The following is a 21,590-nucleotide window of genomic DNA, read 5'->3' as shown; positions in this document are numbered from 1 at the left end:
TTATATCAGAATTTGTAAGATTAGAAAATCTGAGGATTAGAATGACTGTTAAACTTCTGAAATAAGATTATGTCTATTAATTTTTGATGCTTAAATAATGCAATTATGTTTTTCTGGCATTTTCCTACATGATTTGTATTTTCTACCAAAAAAAATTAATCATTTTTTCTATCAAAGGGTTTGAACTGTATTTATTTGTTTTGTAGGATACTGTAATTTATGACCGTCTTGCTGAAAATTCAAAATACAAAGAAATCACCTTAAAACATCTAGAGCAGTTTGCTACAGAAGGTTGGTGATATTTTTCAGTATAAAAATAAATACAAAATTCAGTTACTGTTCAACTTTCCAGTTTTTCAGTTTTGTCTTGTAGTGTTTCACTCATGTTAAGTTTGAAAATTATGTTTTAGCAATGTCTGTTTAAGAAAAGTCTTCCTTTTCCTAAGAAATTCAGTAATAACTTCATGCTTAAAAAAACCCTAAAAAGCAACCCACACACCCACAGAGTACACAGTAGAATCTTTTAACCAAAACATATTTTTCCAGAGAGCAAACACATAGCACATTGTTTCTGTGAAGATCTCATTTCCCATGGTTGCTTTCATGTCCCATACCCACTGAATGCTGTAGGGATGGCACACAGGAAGAAGTAGCCAAAGTAAAGATGGGTGGAAATTATTAGTGTAGTGCTCTTAAGGTAACTTTTAGCTGTATTGTTTCTGGCACCAGTCCCAATAAGGGGAATTGCCAGCATCTATATGGTTTGTTTTGGTGTCTGCAGTTTTAATAATCACCTTTACAAAACAGTTGCTCAAGGTGGGGAACCTCTCTGTGGGGGTTTGTGAAGTAGGAATAGTAAGTAAAATTTAAAAGACTGTGAAATTAGGGTGATTGATACAAGCAGCCAGTTAGTTATTTAATTATAGTGGATTTCACAGTGCAGATGTGATGAGAAAAGCAGGCTGTGGAAAGGTTTCTGCACAGTTCCTAGATATTCAATGCCATACCCCCTTAGCATCTCAGGAAATGATAATTGCTGTTCTGTGCAGTATCATAGTGTTACAATTTATCAGAGTTGGTAGACAGGAGTTAGAAGCAAAATTATTAAAGTTGTGGGAATCTGACCTGCAGAGTTTTTACCTCTTTGTTTTTCTAATACACTGCTACTAGAACATGAAAATTATCTTTAATGTGTCTTAAGAAATAAACTTACACTCAAAAGCAAACTAGAAAACAATGCTTATATTTTGTTAACTGATCTCTGGTCAGATATTGTTGTTATCATGAAAGGTAATTTTTCTCTCATGCATATGACTTCTCCAGTTTTTGTCTTTTGGTTTATCGTGGAATTTAGAGTTTTGACCAGTGTATTAAGCAGCTTCTGTCTCTTGGTTCTATCTGTGATAGCAGAAGAAACTCTTTTGTTAGTTTTTCATATCAAGATCTCTGCAGGAACCATTTGGTTACTCTCAAAGAATCTTAAAGTAATAAAATTAGAATAAGTTATGCAATGAAGTTGAAAGCAGAACTATGCCCAAACAAATTTGGCTGATGGTACAGCACAAAACCTCAGATATACACTGGGGTTCTAGAAAGACTTAACCAGAATTAGTCAAGAAATTACTTGGTGTGAAGTTAGTTTGGGTTATAAGGTATATGTTTGGTTACAGAAAAGGCAAAATTAGATCACTGTCTGCTGTCCTGTGCGAATTGATGTGAAAATTTCAATCCAGTAGTTAACTGCCATTCTCATTACTCAGTAGTACAACTGCTTAGGAATCAGGTTACACTACATAAATCAACATAAAAAGTGAAAAATTCCACCTGTCTTTAGAACCACTATATATATGAAAGGATTAAAAAGTTTGTTCAACTATTTTTTGTATCCTTCTTTTCAACAAATTAAAAGATCTACTGTTCAGAAGAGTGAATTTCTAATATTTTAAAAAGCATAAAATTCAATCTTTAACAAAAAATTACATCTCTCTGGAATCGATTAAAAAATTGGTATTTATTTTTACTTCAGATTTAAACTGCAGCCAACTGTGTTGCAAAGTTTCTCATGAGTATCCTTTCATGTGGCAGGACAGTATGTCCTTGGCATTTGCTGCCTTCTCTTGGTGTGTTGTTCAAAAATGAAGTGGTTAGCATGGCTGGCATTTATATGTAAGCGTTCATTAAGTTTGAGTGTTAATGCCTGCTTGGATAAATAGAAAAATCCTGTGTAATTTTCCTGTTTTGTTCCAGTCTGTTAAGACTCAGGCTTAATGATATTTTGTTTTCCACATTTTAAATCACAAAGAAAAGAAGCATATTAATTTATTTCTTTTTAATGGTTAGGCAGCAATTGAAAAAGAGAAAGCAAATACCTTGAAAAAACTATTTGCTGACATTCCATACATTTGGATTTCTTTTCTTCATTTTATTGTCTGCAGAAAATATGTTGAAAGCGTTGTAGAAATAGTATCACTCTTAGTCAGACATAGATTCTTTTCCTCCCCTTCACCTATATTATTCATTGCTTTGGAGCTTGTTAGCATATCCTTATTATGCAGAGAAAAAAAAATCCGTTGAGCTGGCAGCCTTGAGTTTATTCTTCTGAGTCTAGATGGTGAGACTCATGTTCCTAATGCTGTTTAGTTGTCAGACTATCCACATTGCACATGGTTTTTATCCTGGAGATACTAAACTAATCTTACATCTAAGACACATGTATTATTTCATGCCCAACCTCTTATAATTTCAAAATTGCCACTGGTGCTGAGCTGTATGTTCTAGAAACCTGTGAACAAATTAAGTTTAAACATCTCTGGTTGTGGTGCTGTTTGTCTCCTAGAGCAGAGTGGGCAAGTGACCAAAGGGTAACCACATTAATCCTGCCTGCCCCCCTTCTAAATCTACTGGCCTGCAAACTGTGGCTGGTATATAAAGAGTTCTGTCAACTTCATTCTCTAGAAACCTGGTAATATGTGAAAATGAGCTGTTAGAAAATTCACACCTAGCTACTTAAATTGAGTGTAAAATGTGTGTTGTCAAAAAATAGATATTTCTTAAAATATGTAGTCTCAAATTCTTGCTGTAATGCTTAATTCAGATTTCTACTGAAGGAAAAAATCTGTTAATAATATCAACCAGCTCAAAGGTTGGTAAGTAAAATTGCCAAATGGTACATAGTGATTTTATTTTAAGAATTTGGAAAGCTGAAACAACCTGTGAGATGGCAAAGTTAAATGCAGGGAATTCAAAGTTGGCTTCTGGCAAACTAAAATTTCCTAAGGATATTGAGGAGGGGTGAAGAGGCCAGTTGTAACATTATACTGATATATTTTAACTTCTTTCCAGCATAGCAACATTTAAGCTTATAAATACTTTTCTCAGAAATACAATTCAGTTTTACAGTTTTAATGTTTCAATGTACATACTTGTTCAGCAAGTGTTTGGATTTCTTCATGACTTTTTTACAGTTTAAACTAGGTCAATTCTTACATAAAAATTTATTATTTTCTTCCAGTGAAATATATCACCTGAATTGCATTCAGCTTCTTTGTTACTCTGTTGAATAAATTTCTATTTATAGTTCATTTTTACTTTATGTATATTTTAAAAGTTCTTCAAGATGTGCAGCAGCAGTTTGAAAATCAGGCATAGGCATACATAAAATACTGAATAATTTCAGCTTTGGTACTCTTTACAGACACATACTGAATCATTATCTGCTTTCTCTCTAGGCTTAAGAACTCTGTGTTTTGCTGTGGCTGAGATTTCAGAAAGTGATTATCAAGAATGGTTAGATGTCTATCACCGTGCTTCTACAGCTATACAAAACAGAGTACTCAAACTTGAGGAGAGCTATGAACTAATTGAAAAAGTACGTGCAGCTTGATGTAGCTTTCTGGGGTTTGGGTTGCTTGGGGGAATGGATGGGATGGGCAGAGGGATGAGCAGAAGAGCAGGTTCTTAATTATTGTCCTTATTTTCTATACCATGAAAAGTGAATCACTACAGAGAAATAATGCCTAGATAGAAAAAAAAAAAAAATCTAGCAATATACTGACAGATGTGTTGTGTAGTCCTTGCAGTTTAAATAATCAATAAATAAAAAATTAATCGATTAATTTGACAAAGTTTTGTTGCAAGTATCTACCTTGCTGGAAAGTGTAAATTATGGCTTGTACCACTGGAAAGCTTTTTTCCAGAGTTCTTCTAGTGTGTAAAAAACTGTAATAACAGATAAACAACATCTGCTTCATTATATAATGATCTTGGAACAGTGGAGTAGTCAAGATTGAAAGAGGCTTCAGGAGCTCATGTAGACACAAATCCCTGCTAGAGCAGGGCTAGTTTTGCTTCCCCAACACTTTGATGAAGTTATGAGTATCCACAAGGAAGGAATTTTCCCAGCTGCAGCAGGTAAATTTTTTTATGCTAAACTCAGTCTTTTCTCCTTCTTCTCAATTAAATTTTTATTGCTGCAGAATATGACTGATGCCTCTTGTTCTTTAGCTGTGCAGCATGTATTTTGGAGAGGGATGGCTGCTCTGCAAGCTTCAATTAGCAGAAGGAATCTCCCCCTTAGTCTTATTTTTTTCCCTTGTTAAACTCATCCTACTTCTTCAGGTGCTCTTAATATAACATGCTCTGGGCTCTAAGCTGTTTGGTGTCCCTCTGTTGGGCTTGCTCCACTTTATCAGCCTCTATTTTACTGAAGGCCCATAAAGTGAGCTTGTACCCAGATTCAGCATCACAAGGGTAGAGCCTTACTTTTCTGGCAACTTCTGGAGTAGCCCAAGCTTGAGGTTAAGACTTCACTGCCTCAACAAAAAAAGGTCCCATGACTATTAAATTTATAAGAAAATGGAATGCATGATATAATAGTGTTTGAAGTTTTGATACTTACATTTTGGGGCAGTTATTTTTGGGTTTTTTCCCCTGGAAGAGTGGAAAGCGTAAGAGATACTATATTAATGAAACTGCTTTAAATTCATACCCTCATGAATCTGTGGTGTTTAATTAAAGAAAAAGAAGAGTGAGGGTGTATAGCTTCAGTCACTAATGAACATTGCTTAGCAGTTTATCTGGATATGACAAAACAGTCTTGAAACAATGTTATTTTTTAATGTGATGACAACCCTGCTACCTTTACAAGTTTGCATGTAAGCTGCACAAGTACTTCCTTAGGCTTCAATATGCAGACCATGCTGCTACCAGGATTGCACAGTTTTAGATGTATAATGGTGTCTTTAACATTAGCTAGTTTTTAAGGTATAGAAGATACAAAAATGTCTGTATTCACAAAAAGTGTGTAGATTTGCTCCATAGGAAGCTAAAATAAAACAGAAGTACTAAGGGTATTTCGGATTTTTTTTACAAAGTGAAGAGAAATCATTAAAAGAGAAAAGGTGTAGTGTTAGCACTCCTGAAGCCTCAAATCAGAGAGGTACTCCTCAGGAAAAGGTAGCTGTTGCTGGACTGCTGAGCTACTGAATGAATAATTGATTGAAGTTTGAGTGGTCACACTGTGCAGTTTTGTCAAGCCACACAGATATCAAAGTTAAAGCTCATGAAATAAAGTGGAAGTACTTTATTTGTGGATATCAAATCTGATTAGTGAGTTTAGAGAGCATTAGTCTTGTAAATACAGAGTTAAGTAAGATAAATTGAACATTGAAATTGAATTTAAACCAAAAATCCTATATGTATGAAATATTTTATATTCACAGAATCTTCAGCTGCTTGGAGCAACAGCAATTGAAGATAAATTGCAAGACAAAGTGCCTGAAACCATAGAGACACTCATGAAAGCAGACATAAAAATTTGGATACTTACTGGAGACAAACAAGAGACTGCCATTAATATTGGTATTATATTTGCATTTATATGATGTCTTTGTTACAGGTTTAAAAATTATAGCAGTTGATGGAGTAAAATTTCTTTCAGAATGGAAAGTTGTCTTGTAAATAATAACAATATTATATGTCACTCCAGAATTTGAATGTGAACTTATTTTTTTAGTCAGTGATAGGGGGAGAGTAGGAAATAGTGGATTCTGCCTTTTTTAAAATACTAAGAGCAATAAAATGTTACATTAGACAGGAGGCAGAAAAATAGCAAATTGTACTTTCTCATAGCATATGAAATTAATTAAAAAGAATACATTGGCTTTTGACAGTAAGAGGAAATAATATTAAGAGAATGTAAGTATTCTTAGTTTCCCTTCTCTGTTTTTCCTTATTTACAAGAAAGGTGAAGTAAATTACTATAACCTTTTAACAAAGGTTTCTTTTTACTCTTTTCTATTATTATGAAGGATGGCAAAAAAAAAAGACTAATTTCAACAATGATAAATCTGTATCTTTAAATAGTTATACATGAATGCTGCTTTTATTTTATATATATATATATTATATTCTTTGCATGTGACTTTATCAGTACTTACAGCTGCAGTGTAGATACATGTCCAAAATAAAGCCTTACTTTAGTTATACAGATCCTTTTTATAGGATGTTATTATTTTTACTCTTAAAGAACTCTCCACATGCACATGATACAGTTGATCTAAGGTTATTTTCCTTAATACCTTCAGGTCTGAGGCAAATTACATACACATAATACCAATATTTCCACTTATTAAGGAGGGTGGTAAATATTTTTGACCAAGCAGCCTACATCATTAGCACAGAAGATGTATCCTTTTTAATGCATCAAAGTATAAAATAAAAGAATGAAAAGGTATATATGCAAATTTTGAAGGAAATACAAGTTGAATTCTGAAAATTTACAGTGCTCAGGGAGATTTATTTGTTGTTTTCTGCAACTCTCTTTAAAGCACTGCTGAATAAGGCAGAATAGTTGCAAGTTGCAGCATGGGAAGTTCTAACTATTCTGTCTTAGTGCCTGTATATGCTTTTATAAAATGCAGTAGAATTTTTTTTTTATCATTTATTTCAGGTAGGGAAATATTAATTTTAATTCTCTCGGTAGTTGTCTTACAGGAAAAATAATGCCTTGTTATATTATAAGGGATTTTGTGAAACTGATTTTTAAAAGCAAAATCTTTTCTAACAGGTCACTCTTGTAAACTTTTGAGAAAGAACATGGGACTAATTGTTATAAATGAAGGCTCTCTTGACGTAAGTAAAATCTTCCAAGTTCTCAGTTAATGATATATTATTTTATTGCTTCAGATATCCAGACATCATGGTAAAGGTGGTGTAAAAATTAATTTGGAGTGTGCTTATCTTGACAAACTCTGCCAGAACCATGGTTTAGGGGGATGTTGTTTGTGTTTGTTTTGGGGGTTTGCTTTCTTAATATTCCATGCTTGGAAGACTATATGGTCTTAGTGACAGAATGTTACTGAATAACTGGAAAACAGTCCACACCTTCTGAAATCACAGCATAGCTACTACACAAAGGAACTTCACAACTATGAGTAAATGAATTCCATGTAGTAGATTTCATCCCTACAGGCTCAAAGCCAGGAGCTTCACATTATACAAGCATTACAAATGAACCACTTCTAGTGTGATGATTCAAAAGTTCAATAAATATCTATCAATCAATTTCTTTTTATAGTAAATTTATATAAATGTTGTTTAAGAATAAAAGGTAGTAGCTGCAATGATAACTGCACTGTACTCTGTATTTCACCCTGGAGTGTCTAGATTGTAGATTTAAAGAACCTTTGCTTACATGCCCAAAGTTCAGAGTGCATGGAGATGCAAATATCTTATGCCAGCTTAATTTGTATATGCAAACAAATATGCTTGCAAATCTCTGCACACTCTTCTGAAAAACACTGTAACCTTGCACTTAGAACAGTGGCATTAAATGGATGCTTCTTCCCCTTGCTGTTAAAATAATAGTATTTGTCCATTGCATACCAGTGGCTTCTCCTAAAACATAGCTTGCTCAAATCTAATCACTTTATGGACAGGCAGAGTCCCCTGTCTCTAAGACATGCAAAAAAAAAAGATTTTACAAAACAAATACCTCATCAATTTGTTCATTGTTACGACTTAAGCATGCAGTAGGAACTTAAGCTAACAGAGGAATTTAGAATAAGAAAATACATTTGTTCAGAGTGTATCCCAGCTCTGTAAACTGAGCTTACAAAGAATATGCTAAAATAAAAGATCTTCCCTTATATGAAAAAATACCCCTTTTCATGAAATTATAAGAAAAATACCTCAACCCCACCCACCTCCCCAGTCCCCAATAGGTAATAGCTGGTATAGAACTGAAAGTATTAAGGTATCTCAACTCTTTGGAGAAGTATTTGTTTTGGGGCTCTAGTCCCATGAACATCTTAGCTTAGCATCACAAGCAAAATGTGGGTTTTGTTAGTCAGTTTTTATAGTTGTATACAAGAGCACTGGATTTTATTTGCCTTCGTATTAATCTAATGGACTGCTAAATTTCCCTATAGTGCTGTTAATCATAGACAGATGTCATAATGTAGCCTTATTCTTTTATTTGTGAATTTAAATTAGAATTAGAAAATAGCTTGATTATCATTCAGTTTCATTGAAAAATATTTCATTGAAATATGAAAAATACTTAATAAGGGACATTTTAATGCTTCTTTTAATCTGAGGCATGTGATTTCAGCACAAGGAGTATGCCCACAAAGGAATTTTAATGACAGTTCTATGACAGTTTTACTATTGGAGTTTTGTTTTGTCTTGGGATGTGAGGTTTTTTGTTTAAATATGTAGTATTTTTGGAGCTACCTGATGGCATGTCTGCTTCTTATAAAAAATTAAGGTCAGTTTAAACAACAGAGTTCACCAGTAAACGGTGTCCCCAAGTACCACATCCACAGCATTCTTTGGGTGGTGACTCCACCAGTTCCCTGGGTAGCCTGTTCCAATGTCTGAACACCCTTTCAGTAAAGTTTTTCTTATATACAATCTAAACCTCCCCTGGCAAAACTTGAGGCTGTGACCTCTTATCCTGTCACTGGTTGCGTGGAAGAGACTGACCCCATCTCACCACAGCCTCCTTCCATGCAGTTGTAGAAAGCAATAAGGTCCTCCTGAGCCTCCTCTTCTCCAGACTACACAATCCTAGCTCCTTCTTCTGCTCCAGACCCTTCCCCAGCTCTATTGCCATTCTCTGGACATGTGCTGGCATCTCTGTCCTTCTTGTACTGAGAGGCCCAGAACTGAACACAGGACTTGAGGTGTGGTCTCCCCAGTGCTGAATGCAGGGGGACAATCACTGTCCTGGTCCTGCTGGCCACACTGTTGCTGACATGGGCCAGGATGCCACTGGCCTTCTTGGCCAGCTGGGCACACTCTGGCTCATGTTCAGCTGGATGTCAAATAGCACCTGCAGATGCTTACCCAGTTCTTACCCAGCAAACAGTACACCCACCCAAGACAAAAAGACAGTTTCTCCAGAAGAATGGCTTGAGAGACAGCCTCAAAGGCTTTACTGAAGTGCAGGTAGACAACATCCACAGCCTTTCCCTCATCCACTATTCGTGTCACCTTGTAGAAGGAGATCAGGTTGATCAGGCATGATCCACCTTCCCTAAACCTGTGCTGGCTGTGGCTGATCCCCTGGCTGACCAACACATGCCTTGTGATAACACTCAGGATAATCTCTTCCATGACCTTCCCTGGCTGACAGCCCTGTAGTTCTCCCAGATCCTCCTTCTGACCCTTCCTGTAGATGGACATCACACTGGCAAACCTCCAACTGTGTGGGACCTCCACAAGGTTAACCAGGACTGATGAAAAATGTTGGATGTGGAAGAGCCTGGGGAGCTCTTCCACCAGCTCCCTCAGCCCCCTCAGGTGGATCCCACTGGGATCTAAACACTTGCATGTCTGAGTGGCAGAGACCATTTACTCCTGGATTATGAGGATTTCATTACTTGGAAGAAACAGTAGATGGGGGGAATATGACTTTTCATGTATTGTTTAAACTTTGTTAAAAATTAAATAGTCCACAGAGATGAGAAAAAATTATACTTCCTTTCTGTTACAGTATTTCTTAGAGAAGATGATCTGGAAAATAGCTACAGAAACTGTTGTCATTTTAAAGTCTTTTTAGCATTTAATTTTAAACAGTGGAACTTCATTTCTGTCACAGTTTCTAGTAGATGAGAGCCAGGAAATGAGTGAAGAATTCTGCAACAGCCTAATCCCATTTTAGATACACCAATGAATCTTTAGAAGGCCAGTAGAAGCAAAATAGCCAAAAACCATTAACAACAGTGTTTGGGGCTGGAAGGAAGAAGTTGATTTGGAAAGGCAAAGCAGTATCTTTAATTTCATTTCATAGGGTTTTGAGATTTTTAATTAGTTAAGTGTTTTATTTTTAGGTGGCTACACCAAATTTTGTTTATGTGTGCCTGACACCACTCAAGTAGCACAATTATTCGGTTGGTAAACTTTAAAAAAATATGGGAATGTGTTGTCATAGAATGTCATTAGCTTCCAAAGTCAATATTTTACAAGCAGAAGAGATTTCATCTTCCTTTCTCCTCTAAAATACTTTATTCTTCTGGGCTGTAAAGAAAGAAAGAAAAGAAAAGCATATTCAAGCTCTGTAAAGGTCTTTCAAAAAGAAAGAAGGGCAGCAAGCAATATTTTTTGTCCTTCATAGCCCTCCATGGTAGAGCTGCACTGTAGCTGACTAGATATCAGTGGCCTTCCCAAAGCAGCTGCTGCATAAATAAACACATATGAATGAATTGTCTACTGAATGTAATCTGAAATTCTCAGTACTAGATCACATAATAGTGACTTCTGTAGGTGTGATTCAAACTGTCATTAGCAATTGAAAAATACTAAATATGTTCCTTTGTAAAACATGTAAGACTTGATGTAATAGTTGTTAAATTATGTTAAAATACGAATTTAATGTGATAGAATTATGTTATAATGCCTCTATTTACATCATTAATTATCTGTGTCTCCTTTTTCTAAACATTTAGGAAAATTTTGTATAATAGTAAATTCTAGTATCTCTATATATGTGAATCATCTTTTGTGTTACTATATTAGTTTTCTGCATATCTGTGTCCTTTGGGAAATATTTGTGCAACTATTGTTGCTGTTCAAAGAGCGTTAAAAGTTCCACTATAACTTATACACTTTTCTATTTTTTTGGCAGAGTGCAAGTGCAATCTTACACAACATTTCTACTGTGTTTCTAATAGAGCAACTATTGCAAATATTATTTTCATTTGATAATATTTGATAGCAGAATCAAAAGGCAAAAGTGTTTTTCCTCAGAAATCAAAGTGCCAGAGTTTTTGATCACACTGAAAATTTGGATTTAAAATACTAAGAATTAAAAATAATTTTATCACTTTTTTATGTAACAGGGGACAAGAGAGACACTTAGCCATCATTGCAGTACTCTTGGTGATGCTTTAAGGAAGGAAAATGATTTTGCTCTCATCATTGATGGTAAATCTCTGAAGTATGCTTTGACATTTGGAGTAAGACAGTATTTCCTGGATTTGGCTTTGTCATGTAAAGCTGTTATTTGTTGCAGGTAAGGTTTGCATTATTCACTCTCCATACTATTTTTATTGACATATGAAAATTAATAAGCTGAAGTTTAGAAATGTAGTCATTCAAGTGAAATATCAGTGTAGAACAGTCTACAACAGAGTGTGCCTCTCAAAGTCACTCAGATTGCATATTCCCAGAAACATAATTCATAATCCACTGAGAGTAATCTCAGTAAAGTTGAGACACTAATCTTGACCTTGAATTGATATTACAGTTAACTGCAGGTTTTAGCAAATTTAGAGTCGTCTGTAGATCTTTCTCCACAGGCTACTTTTCTGTAAGATGTGGATTACACTGTATAAGAAGTGCACAGAAGTGTTAAAGGTACTATTTGAGATGTTTTTTATTGCCTGAAGCTGGTGGAAACACTTTTTAAAATCATTAACATGACCAATTATTATAGGGTTGTTCTATACAATGAACCCTTTCATCCTTTTCTGTAAATATCACCTATTACAGTTATAAACTTCCATTGTTCTACTACAATAAATCAGTTTCATCTGAAAAATCTGTTCAAAAGGGAGATATCTTTCTGCTTTGCAAAAGAACGTGGAAAAGGAAGTAATATTACAGCATCCAAGTAATTACTGGTTTTCTAGTCTTTCCATCCCTTCTGAAAAGCAGTGTCATACTACCAATGGGTTTTTAATTCATGTTTTTGTGGTTAAGCTTTGTAGCCATCCTTCAGCCTAAAACAGTTTGAATTTCAAACTAGGGTCTTACTGTCTTTTAAACTGAATAGTTCATATTGTGTATAAACACTTTCCTAATGGCAGTAGTCCTTCTGAAAGATAAGTTGGAGTATTTTTGTGTTTGTTCTAAGTTGAATTTTCTCAGTACAGTAAATAGTAGGAGATGCATGTAGAAGTGATCTTTTAAAGCTGTATTTCTTTTTCTTCTCTTTCCTTGATTGCAAAACATGTTTTATGCCATTTAAAGAGATAATTTTTCTGTTTCTGTTGAACTGTGGAACCCTTGAGGAGTATTCTGTACACAAAGCTGTCTTTTAGAAAGCATTCTTGTAAAGAGCCAAAAATGGAAAAATGAAAGTTTCTGTTCTAGTAGTATTCTCTCTGCCATTTCTTCATTTTACATTTCCATAATATACTTAGGTCAGTTGGTTTCAATGCATATTATATATATGTCTGACATATTTTGTGGTTGCTTAAAAATTGGCTACAGGTTTAAAACTAAATACTTGCTCGTAACACTCACTGTTTTAATGTGAACATTTTTAATATCCCATGTTGCCCTAAAGTCAAAATTCTGCCAAAATATTTGTTTCTGTTAAATGCTTTGTCTTGAGTAATGAAAAACTTATTTTCTTTGTTTATGAGCATGAAAGTAAAAAGTTTGAAATGCTAATTTTAAATTAGAGTAAATCACTTTAAAAATTTTTTACAAAAAACTGTGTATATGTATAATCCAGACTAAACAAAAATGTAAGCTCTTTCTTCATCCATATAAAGACAGTAAACATCTTAAGCTCTCCTTTATTCTAAAAGTACAAATTACATGACTTTCTTTTAAGTTTGCAGGCTGCACTGACTTGTGCAGAAGCATTTATTACCAATGGATTCTTCCAGAGACTAGCAAAGATGATGCTGACTGATGTGCAGTAGATATTTCTCTTAAAAAACTAAAAATCCATATATGATATTAATTCCAAGCAGATGTTTGGCTTAAAGACTTTAGCAAACTGAATTCCAACTCTGTATTGGTTTCAGAGTAATATATGCAAAAAGAATGCTAAATGAGTTATTCTGGAGTAAAAATGTACAGATAAGAGTGAGCAAAATGAGTGAAAATTTTCTTTTTCACCATGAACTTGAGTGACAGTGCTATCTTCCAGCTGCCCCTACACCATTGTCTAAAAAGGAATGAAGTCACTCTCCCTGAAAGGTTGAAAAGATGAAAAAAACGTACTCAGGTCAGGAATCTTCTGTAGAAGCTGGCTAAAGCTAGTCTTGGTACAATCCTCAACAGCAGAGTTCAAATAAAACATTTACCAAAAGATCATAGAAAGATTTTTGTCATATAGGTGGACCACAGAATTTTTCAGAAGGGCTGTTGCCCAGAAACTTTCATCCCAGGTTTTCCACAAGGCTGTACTCATCCCACACAGGTTTTTCAGAAATCCAGTAGTTGTGCAAGTGTTGTGCTGGCCACAGAATAATGTGATTACATAGCCACCTTCAATTTGAAGGTTGCATTATTTTCCATTCCTTTATTTTTTATGATACATTTTAAGATAGTTCTCCCTTGGTAAGGTAACTTCCTCAGCATAGCTTTTATGTCACCTTGGTGACTTCCTCTTTCAGCTTTTAAGTAGTCGAGAGTTCAGAAATGTTGTTTGAATTTTGCTGTGCTTTTAGCATATATCCTTCAAGGGCAATAACAAGACCACATTGCTGACCAGGCTGTTAATAGGCTTGGGTTTATGACCTTTGCACAGAATATAAAGTATTATTTTGAAATTCCTGTATTAAGCCTGTTGCTTTTTTTCATCCCTTAGGGTATCCCCACTTCAAAAATCTGAAGTTGTAGAAATGGTTAAAAAACAAGTTAAGGTAGTAACTCTAGCAATTGGTGATGGAGCAAATGATGTTAGTATGATACAAACAGCACATGTTGGTGTTGGTATCAGTGGGAATGAAGGTCTACAGGCTGCTAATTCTTCAGACTACTCAATTGCTCAGGTAAGTCATTACACTGTAAAATACTGCAATAACATATTTTAAGATATGATTAATATTTGTGTATGTGTGTTTTAATTGTATGTTTATTCATTTTTCATGTTTTTTGCAGTTCAAATATTTGAAGAACTTGCTGTTGGTTCATGGAGCCTGGAATTATAACAGAGTAGCTAAATGCATCTTGTATTGCTTCTACAAAAATATAGTCCTTTATATTATTGAGGTAATTTTACAGTGCATGAAATGTTACTTCTTGAAAGTAAAATCTTAATTTTGAACTTTTGGTTATTATATATGATTTTAGAGAAGGATAGTTGTAAATAAATACCTACTAATACTGAATCTTGAAACTTTTAATAAACTGATTAATTTTTTATTTTTTTACTTTAAAATACCCCATTGTTTTAAAAATTCATCATAAATATTAGTATTAAATGTTTTTATAGTATTGCTAGCTTATTAAAATACTGTACATGTAACATCATCTCAGTAATTAAGGAATCCAGTTACAGTTCTGTCTCAAATCTCCCCAGAGATGTGTGTGCTTCAACTCTTTTTGCTGGTGTCAGGGTTCATGGTCTTTTGAAAGTCTCTGCTGCACTGCAGGGCAGTTGCTGTTCAGAGCAGTGCCCAGGATTTTTACAGACTGGTTTAGTTCCACTCTTGGGTACTTTTCATGTGCTGAATGCAGTGGCCATGCATCCTCAAGTTTCTGTTCAGGAACAGAGATACTTTCCTGAAAGTTAGTGGATCTAGTTTTTTCAACTGGGATTTTAAGAAGTGAAATCTTGTGAGAATTACAATGATATGGGAGGATTGTGTTGTAATAAATATATGTTTATTGGTAAGTATGGTTAGAACAGAATATAATTATATTTATTATATATATTTATTTATTATATTATAAAATTATATATAATTACAGTTTTCACTACCTTCATGACCACACAGCAACCATAAAATTTTGAACACATTTTCAAGTAAATTTTAAGAGCTTCTCTCTTTCCTCCTTTCATTTTCTTCCCATAGCTGCTGCATTTTTACAATCAAATATATATATATATATATATATATATATATAGTAATTACATTTATTATTGATTCAAACTTTATATTCATTATGAAACTGTGGGTTAAAAATGTGGAAATATTATTTAATTTTTTGAAAATCTTGACCACAAAATAAATTTTATGGATAGCTTTATGTATTTTTACATTAATTACTTTAACAGATACTCTTTAAATTTTCACTGTTTTTTTAAATATATATTTTAATTGATGTCTTATCTTGAAAAAAAATACTCAGTTTTACTGGAAGAAAATTCCTTATGTATGTAAACATTAGATTAACATTTCCAATTTTGATATTTATTTATGTGACTTTGCTGCAATATTTGAAAACACTTTAATCATTTCTATATACAAATGTTGTAGCCAAATGAGTGTATTTTTCTTACCATATTTTTGCATTTTTAAATTTCTTCTTTTTTCTTTCCTTACTGTGTTATTACTGGAAATAGATTTCTATCTAAGTAGCAGCAAGTTTGTAGCCTGTTTAGAAAAATACAAAGTAGGAAGCTATAGAAAAAAGAAGTTCACTAAAGATCCTTTTTTGCTTCAAAGTGGCGGACTTTAGATCCTGTATTTCAAAGCCTGGATATCTACTTACATGACCAGACTTCCAGAAGTGCTGATTAGCAGTAGCTCTAGAAGTATTGGAAAAAAACAATGTATATTTCACTTATAAAAAGCATACAAAGGTTGGCTTTAGAACATATTAACTTACTTTTCTTGGATTTCTGTCATTGTCACCTGCAAACATACTGTAAATTTATAATTTAAACTTGTATCCCAATTTTTTCTTCTTTTCTTTGAGAAAGAAAGTTAAATGTGCGATAGAGATTGTGGTCTAAAGATCCAAAGGCTTTGATTTTATGAGCAGGTAGTCTCTTCCTCCTGAGCAGATAGAAATGCAAAGAGATCTTTTTGGTATGGGTTGTCATGACCCCTTATATATAATGCATGCAAGCATTTTGCCATATACACCTTCTCTGGAGGACAAAATGAATTCTGCTTGAATTCCTGTATACCCAACGTTTGTCAGCTCAGAAAACTTTTCAGAGATGTTAATGGCTCATGTCAATACTGTGAGTGAATGGGCAGAAATTCATCATTGAATGTCTCCAGAAAGGACAACTGCCAGTCTTGAGTCTCTCTTTTCAGTTTTTTTGTACAGATCAGGCGTGGGAGCAGAGAGCTCAATGAGTATTTGTAAGCTGCTACTTAATATGCAGAAATGCTACATCAGGAAAACTTCTGTGAGGCTTTTGTGGCCACACCTCCTCTGTCTTGGAGTTTAGAAAATAGTACTGTGAAAGGCATGTCTGGAAGTTACTTTAAACAATTTTCCTTTTATTCTGACAATGACTAAAAATACCTGCCTTAATAGATGTGTATCCTGTTTTTAAATGCCTGCTCAGTACTAATCAAGAAAGTAATGGGAAATATTCCATCTAATCTAAAATACAGCCTTTATCCTAGGCATTCATGGGCTGATATGAAATTTATGTCAATTGGTTTCTTAGTTCAGAAAATGGTAAAGGTCCATAGTAATACTCAGGCACAGTGGTCAGTGTTTATTGATATTTAAACTCCTATTCATAAGAAACTAGAAGTGGTCTGTAACAGTTTTTGTCTACTCTGTGTCTTGATGCAATAGCTGTTTAAATATGGGCTTCATCTTTTGTATAGGACCAGTCACAATGACTTTAGAGTTTATATTCTGATGTATCAGTCTAAATTGCAGGAGAAAACTGAATTTCTAACAGACCACTGATGTGCTTTATTAAGCCTGTACAGAGGATCACATTCACATAAAATAAGCCTATGCAAAGTCTCATACTTAATTTGGGGGGGCTGTCTTTACTTTATAACTGTGGTTGAGATTGAGATTGATCTCATGATTGAACACTCCTTTTTGGATTGGTTTTAGTTTTATAATTACCATTACTTATACATTCTATCATTAAAATACTCATGAAGTTATGCAAAACACTTTTGACATCAGAGGAACAAATTTTTTCTAATCCTACTTCTCATTTTGTGATCTTGTAATAACTAGTAATCATGTAAAATAACTGGTTCATATTAAATAAAAAGGATTTACAATTTTAAAAAAGAGGAAGATTTGATTTTTACCCAATATGAAATATCAAATGAAAGAGTAAAAGACCAAGACAAACAGTAGAAACAGATGGGTGGAGTTGAGATTTAAAGTTCGGTCACAGATGTTTAAACATGGCTGCTTGTAGCAATTTAAGTGATACTATGAAAATAATTAATTTATTAAGTAATTAGAGCTGTAATAATTTTTTTTGTTTTGTAAGCTTTGGATGATGGGGAGGTTATTTTCTCCCTCTCTCAAGCTCTTTTCTTCTCACTGCTGAGTTACCAACTTTCTGCTGTTCATGTCCATAACTGGGATTTGCTGTTTTGTTCCTGATTTCCTTTGCCTTACATATCAGAAGAATAGCCAAGATCATACTGAGTCCCATATAATGCACAACCCCAAACATGAGCAGGGTTCCTGTGTGTGCTCACACTGGGTCTGAGCTGCACAGTTCAGCTGCTGTGGCTCACTGTGCCATGGCTTGCATGAGGTGTGCAAACTGCACCACGTTCAGCTTGAAACACACACAGCACAAGGTGATTGTGCTCATGGCCACAGTTTTGCATTACATGGCTGGAAAACTTAGAAATACAAGGATCTGTGTTGAGGTCCATCTCATTTTATACAGGCTGGGGACCTAAATCTCCAGTTCAGTGAAAGAGCTGTTGAATTACAGAATGGTCTGAATTTTCACTGCCTGTTCACATATACAATCTAAAATACTTTTTAAGAACAACCAATCACCTATCCTGTAAAGGGGAGCTGGATTAGTAGTTTGAGTTATCAGAGCAGGACCTATACCCTAAGAGATAAGTGTCTGCTCCTAAATTGGTATCATGTACAAGATCCTAAAAACTTCCTTTGCGGGTACAGCTGCCTTCATTGTCCATCTTAACTGGCATGAAACATATTTGTCTCTAAATAAACTACCCACTGCAGAGCAAGTGTTTCTTGTCATTCTCACTGTTAATAATGTAGTCAGCTCTGTATTACTTTTTTCATATAGGGTTAAGAGTGTAATTTTCTAGGGCCCAAGATTCAGAAGTTAAGGCAAATAGGTGGGTTATTTTCTTCCCCTTTTACAGTTTGAGGTGAGAGCTATATTTTTGCTTTGTCTTTCCTTTTTCCACCTTTTAGATATTTTAATTTTGAGCCATTGTTGTTTGAGCCAGTTTTTCTTAATGTGAACATTCAAATACTATCTTGTAAGCAATATCAAATTAATTTTTCTGCTTAGATACTAAAGATATTTTTTTTCTTAAAGGCATGTATCTGGTATTCCAGTAAATAGAAGTGTTTCTATTAGAGACCACTGCTTTTAGCCACATTGAAAGTTTTCTTCTTCATGGACTTCTTTTGATATATTCCATTAGAACTTTAGAAGTTAGAGATTCTACCAGATTTCATCTCTCTTTAGTTTGCATCTAGACCTCTGGCCAAGATATATTCCAGTCCCTTATTACACTAAAATGAACTAAAATGCCTATAAACTTGCATGCTTTCTTTAGAAGAAAGGAAATGCTAGTATTTCAGGAAGTCAATATTATGCCTTAAAGGATTTCTTTATGATTTTATAGTAAAACCGTTTTCCGTGTAAATACCTTAAAAACTCTAACTTAAATTCTGTACCAAATTAGTTGAAAATGACATTCCATTGTAAATTAAAATTTTATCCTAAATATCCTGCTTTTTAAAAGTCACTCCATAACATTTTCAAGTGTTGCTTAACATAATTTACCTGTAAGAGCAGTCAACATGTGGAATAGATTCAGTGTATGTATGTAGACCTTCCATTTAAAATTAGCATTTTATAACACATTTCCTGCTGGTTAAATCACAGTAGAAAGTTAATGTCTTTTCCATGTACTCCTTGAGAAGGGTTAAATCTATTTGTACTTGTGATCTTTTATTTTCTTCCTAGAGAGTGATACTTTTCTTAACTCTGTCTTAAATTACCAGCAATGAGGTGTACATGTATTTATGACCAGCTGCTGAGTCACATATTTTTTACCACCCTAACCCTTTCAAATCAATATTTCTAAAATTTACTCCAGTATTTGATACAAACAAGGAAAAAAGCAGCAATGGTACTGATGTTGAGTGCATAATTGATTATTCTGTAATGCATAATTGATTATGTACTCATCTTGCATCCTTACACTCAGCAACTGAGAAACTGCTGCCAAGATCTGCTAAATTCAGCACAGTTAAATCATAATTCCTATTTTGAATGTGAAAAATTGAAATGCAAAAGAGCTGATAAAAATCTGATTTGTCTGAAAAAAAGTAATGTAATTCCATTCTTTTCAGTATATAGTCTGAAAGGTTAGAAAATTGTGCTTGTTGCCCTTAAATCTGAGTTAGAGCTTCTTAACTAATAGTTCTACTTTAGTGCACTGGTAAAGCCTAATCCTTTCATGGGTAAGGATTATTGATAGTTTTAAGTTCCAAACAGCATCGTAATCTATGAATCCTGTTAGTCAAGTTTGCTAACAATGGGAAGATGATGACTACTAATCTGTAGGTTCCACCTCCACCAGCCCATATTTCTCAGAATTTTTATTTCATTAAGAATTAAGTGAGCTTAAATCACTCTTAAAACCTTAAAGAACCTGACATTTCTTCTGAAAAGAATTACCTCCTTTGAATGTTTTCTTATCTACATGGAGTTGCTCACATATCTGACTAGATTGCCCACTATTTGTTCTTGATTGAAAGTTGGGTTTATCATTAAGTTTTTCATATGGGTTTAACCCAAAACATTTTTGGCTGTGTTGTAAATGTGTTGCAGGGATATCCCTTTTTGTGAAGCTGAGGAAAAATCTGTTTGTTATACCTTGCAAGACATTGGAGTAATACACATTCTAATCTTTTGCAGGTCTGGTTTGCATTTGTCAATGGCTTTTCTGGACAAATTCTTTTTGAAAGATGGTGTATAGGTCTTTACAATGTGGTAAGATAATTTGTGTGCCTTTGCTTGCACTCAGCCATGAATGTTTCTTGAGTAAGCAATCTTTAAGCAAATCCTCACCTCTAAAGTTTTGCAATTTTTTCTTTTTAAACCATCTACTAGATGTTTACAGCAATGCCTCCTCTAACTCTTGGAATATTTGAGAGATCCTGCCGAAAAGAAAACATGCTGAAATACCCTGAATTATACAAGACTTCCCAAAATGCTCTGGACTTCAATACTAAGGTAGATCTTTGTAAAAATCAAATATAATAAAGCAAAAATACATAGGAATTCAGTATATTTACCCTTTTTGTTCTATGCTGCTCATAATTAAAAATGGAGGGGATTTTTATTACTCCCATTTCCAGGTGTACACTTGTCAGTAAATGGTACAAATCATGTATATGTGTATATATATTTATGTATGTGTGTGTGTGTGTTCATTTTTACCAAGTATGGAAATGGACAAGGATTTAATTTTTTTCAATCCTTCCTTTTTTTTTTATCTGCTGGTAATAAAGCTGTCTTCTGTAGGGAGAAGTGATTAGACCTCACTGTTGCTGGGCTGTATGTATTTGTAATGTTATATGGAAATGGATTACTGAAGCCTGTGGAGAAGTGTTGCAGAGGACAATAAGAACTGTCACTAGTTTTGTAGAGGGAGGGACATGGTACTATTCTTTGTCAATTTGCAGTTGTGATTTTATGGTTTAATTTTGAGCTTTGGGAAAAGATACTTGGAGTCAAGAATGTGTCAGTGTGGATCAAAAGGAATCTGAGGCTACTTTTGGTGGGAAATGGATGATATTTGTCTTAGAGAGACTAGCATAAGTAGTAGTAAAAGAATGTGGGACTCTTTAATACATAAAATACACAAAATTTCTACAGCATAGACCATAAATAATCTCTTTCAAAAAACTATATTAAACTTGTGCCTGAATCTGTGATTTCATGAGTATTTGACTTTTGTAGGAGTCCCTTCTGATTTTATTTTTGTAAAGGTAATTGTGACATTTCAAGTAATGTCATTTTTATGTTGAACTTGGGCCATTTTCAATATATCCTTTAATTAACAATGCCTAAGTGTGATAGTCTGTAGTAGATGTGCAGAGCTGATTCAGCCTACTGAGCTCTTACATCTGTGCCACTTGTGCTGTGTAACTGGAGTTAGCCCAATATATATATAATTATTTGTCTAAAATATCTTTGTTCAGTGAAGCAGATGTGATTTTTCTCC

At 34.1% G+C, this 21,590-nt stretch overlaps 1 protein-coding gene across 5 annotated transcripts in view; it reads left to right on the top strand.

The window, feature by feature from the left end:
- The window catches only part of ATP8A1 (ATPase phospholipid transporting 8A1), a 98,757-nt gene that overhangs the window by 44,695 nt on the left and 32,472 nt on the right, over positions 1-21,590 (top strand). For all 5 annotated transcript variants that reach the window (XM_079306883.1, XM_079306882.1, XM_079306884.1 and 2 more), the window contains 9 exons: positions 207-291; positions 3,729-3,868; positions 5,721-5,859; positions 7,067-7,131; positions 11,343-11,515; positions 14,051-14,234; positions 14,344-14,454; positions 20,279-20,353; positions 20,474-20,596. In XM_079306883.1, coding sequence (XP_079163009.1) covers positions 207-291; positions 3,729-3,868; positions 5,721-5,859; positions 7,067-7,131; positions 11,343-11,515; positions 14,051-14,234; positions 14,344-14,454; positions 20,279-20,353; positions 20,474-20,596 — 1,095 coding nt within the window. The remainder of the gene's footprint in view (positions 1-206; positions 292-3,728; positions 3,869-5,720; positions 5,860-7,066; positions 7,132-11,342; positions 11,516-14,050; positions 14,235-14,343; positions 14,455-20,278; positions 20,354-20,473; positions 20,597-21,590) is intronic.

The sequence above is a fragment of the Erithacus rubecula genome (genome assembly GCF_903797595.1).
Source record: "Erithacus rubecula genome assembly, chromosome: 5".
Taxonomy (NCBI): Eukaryota; Metazoa; Chordata; class Aves; order Passeriformes; family Muscicapidae; genus Erithacus; species Erithacus rubecula.
The sequence above is the reverse complement of the archived record's forward strand: the minus strand, read 5'-3'. Positions and strand labels throughout refer to the sequence as shown.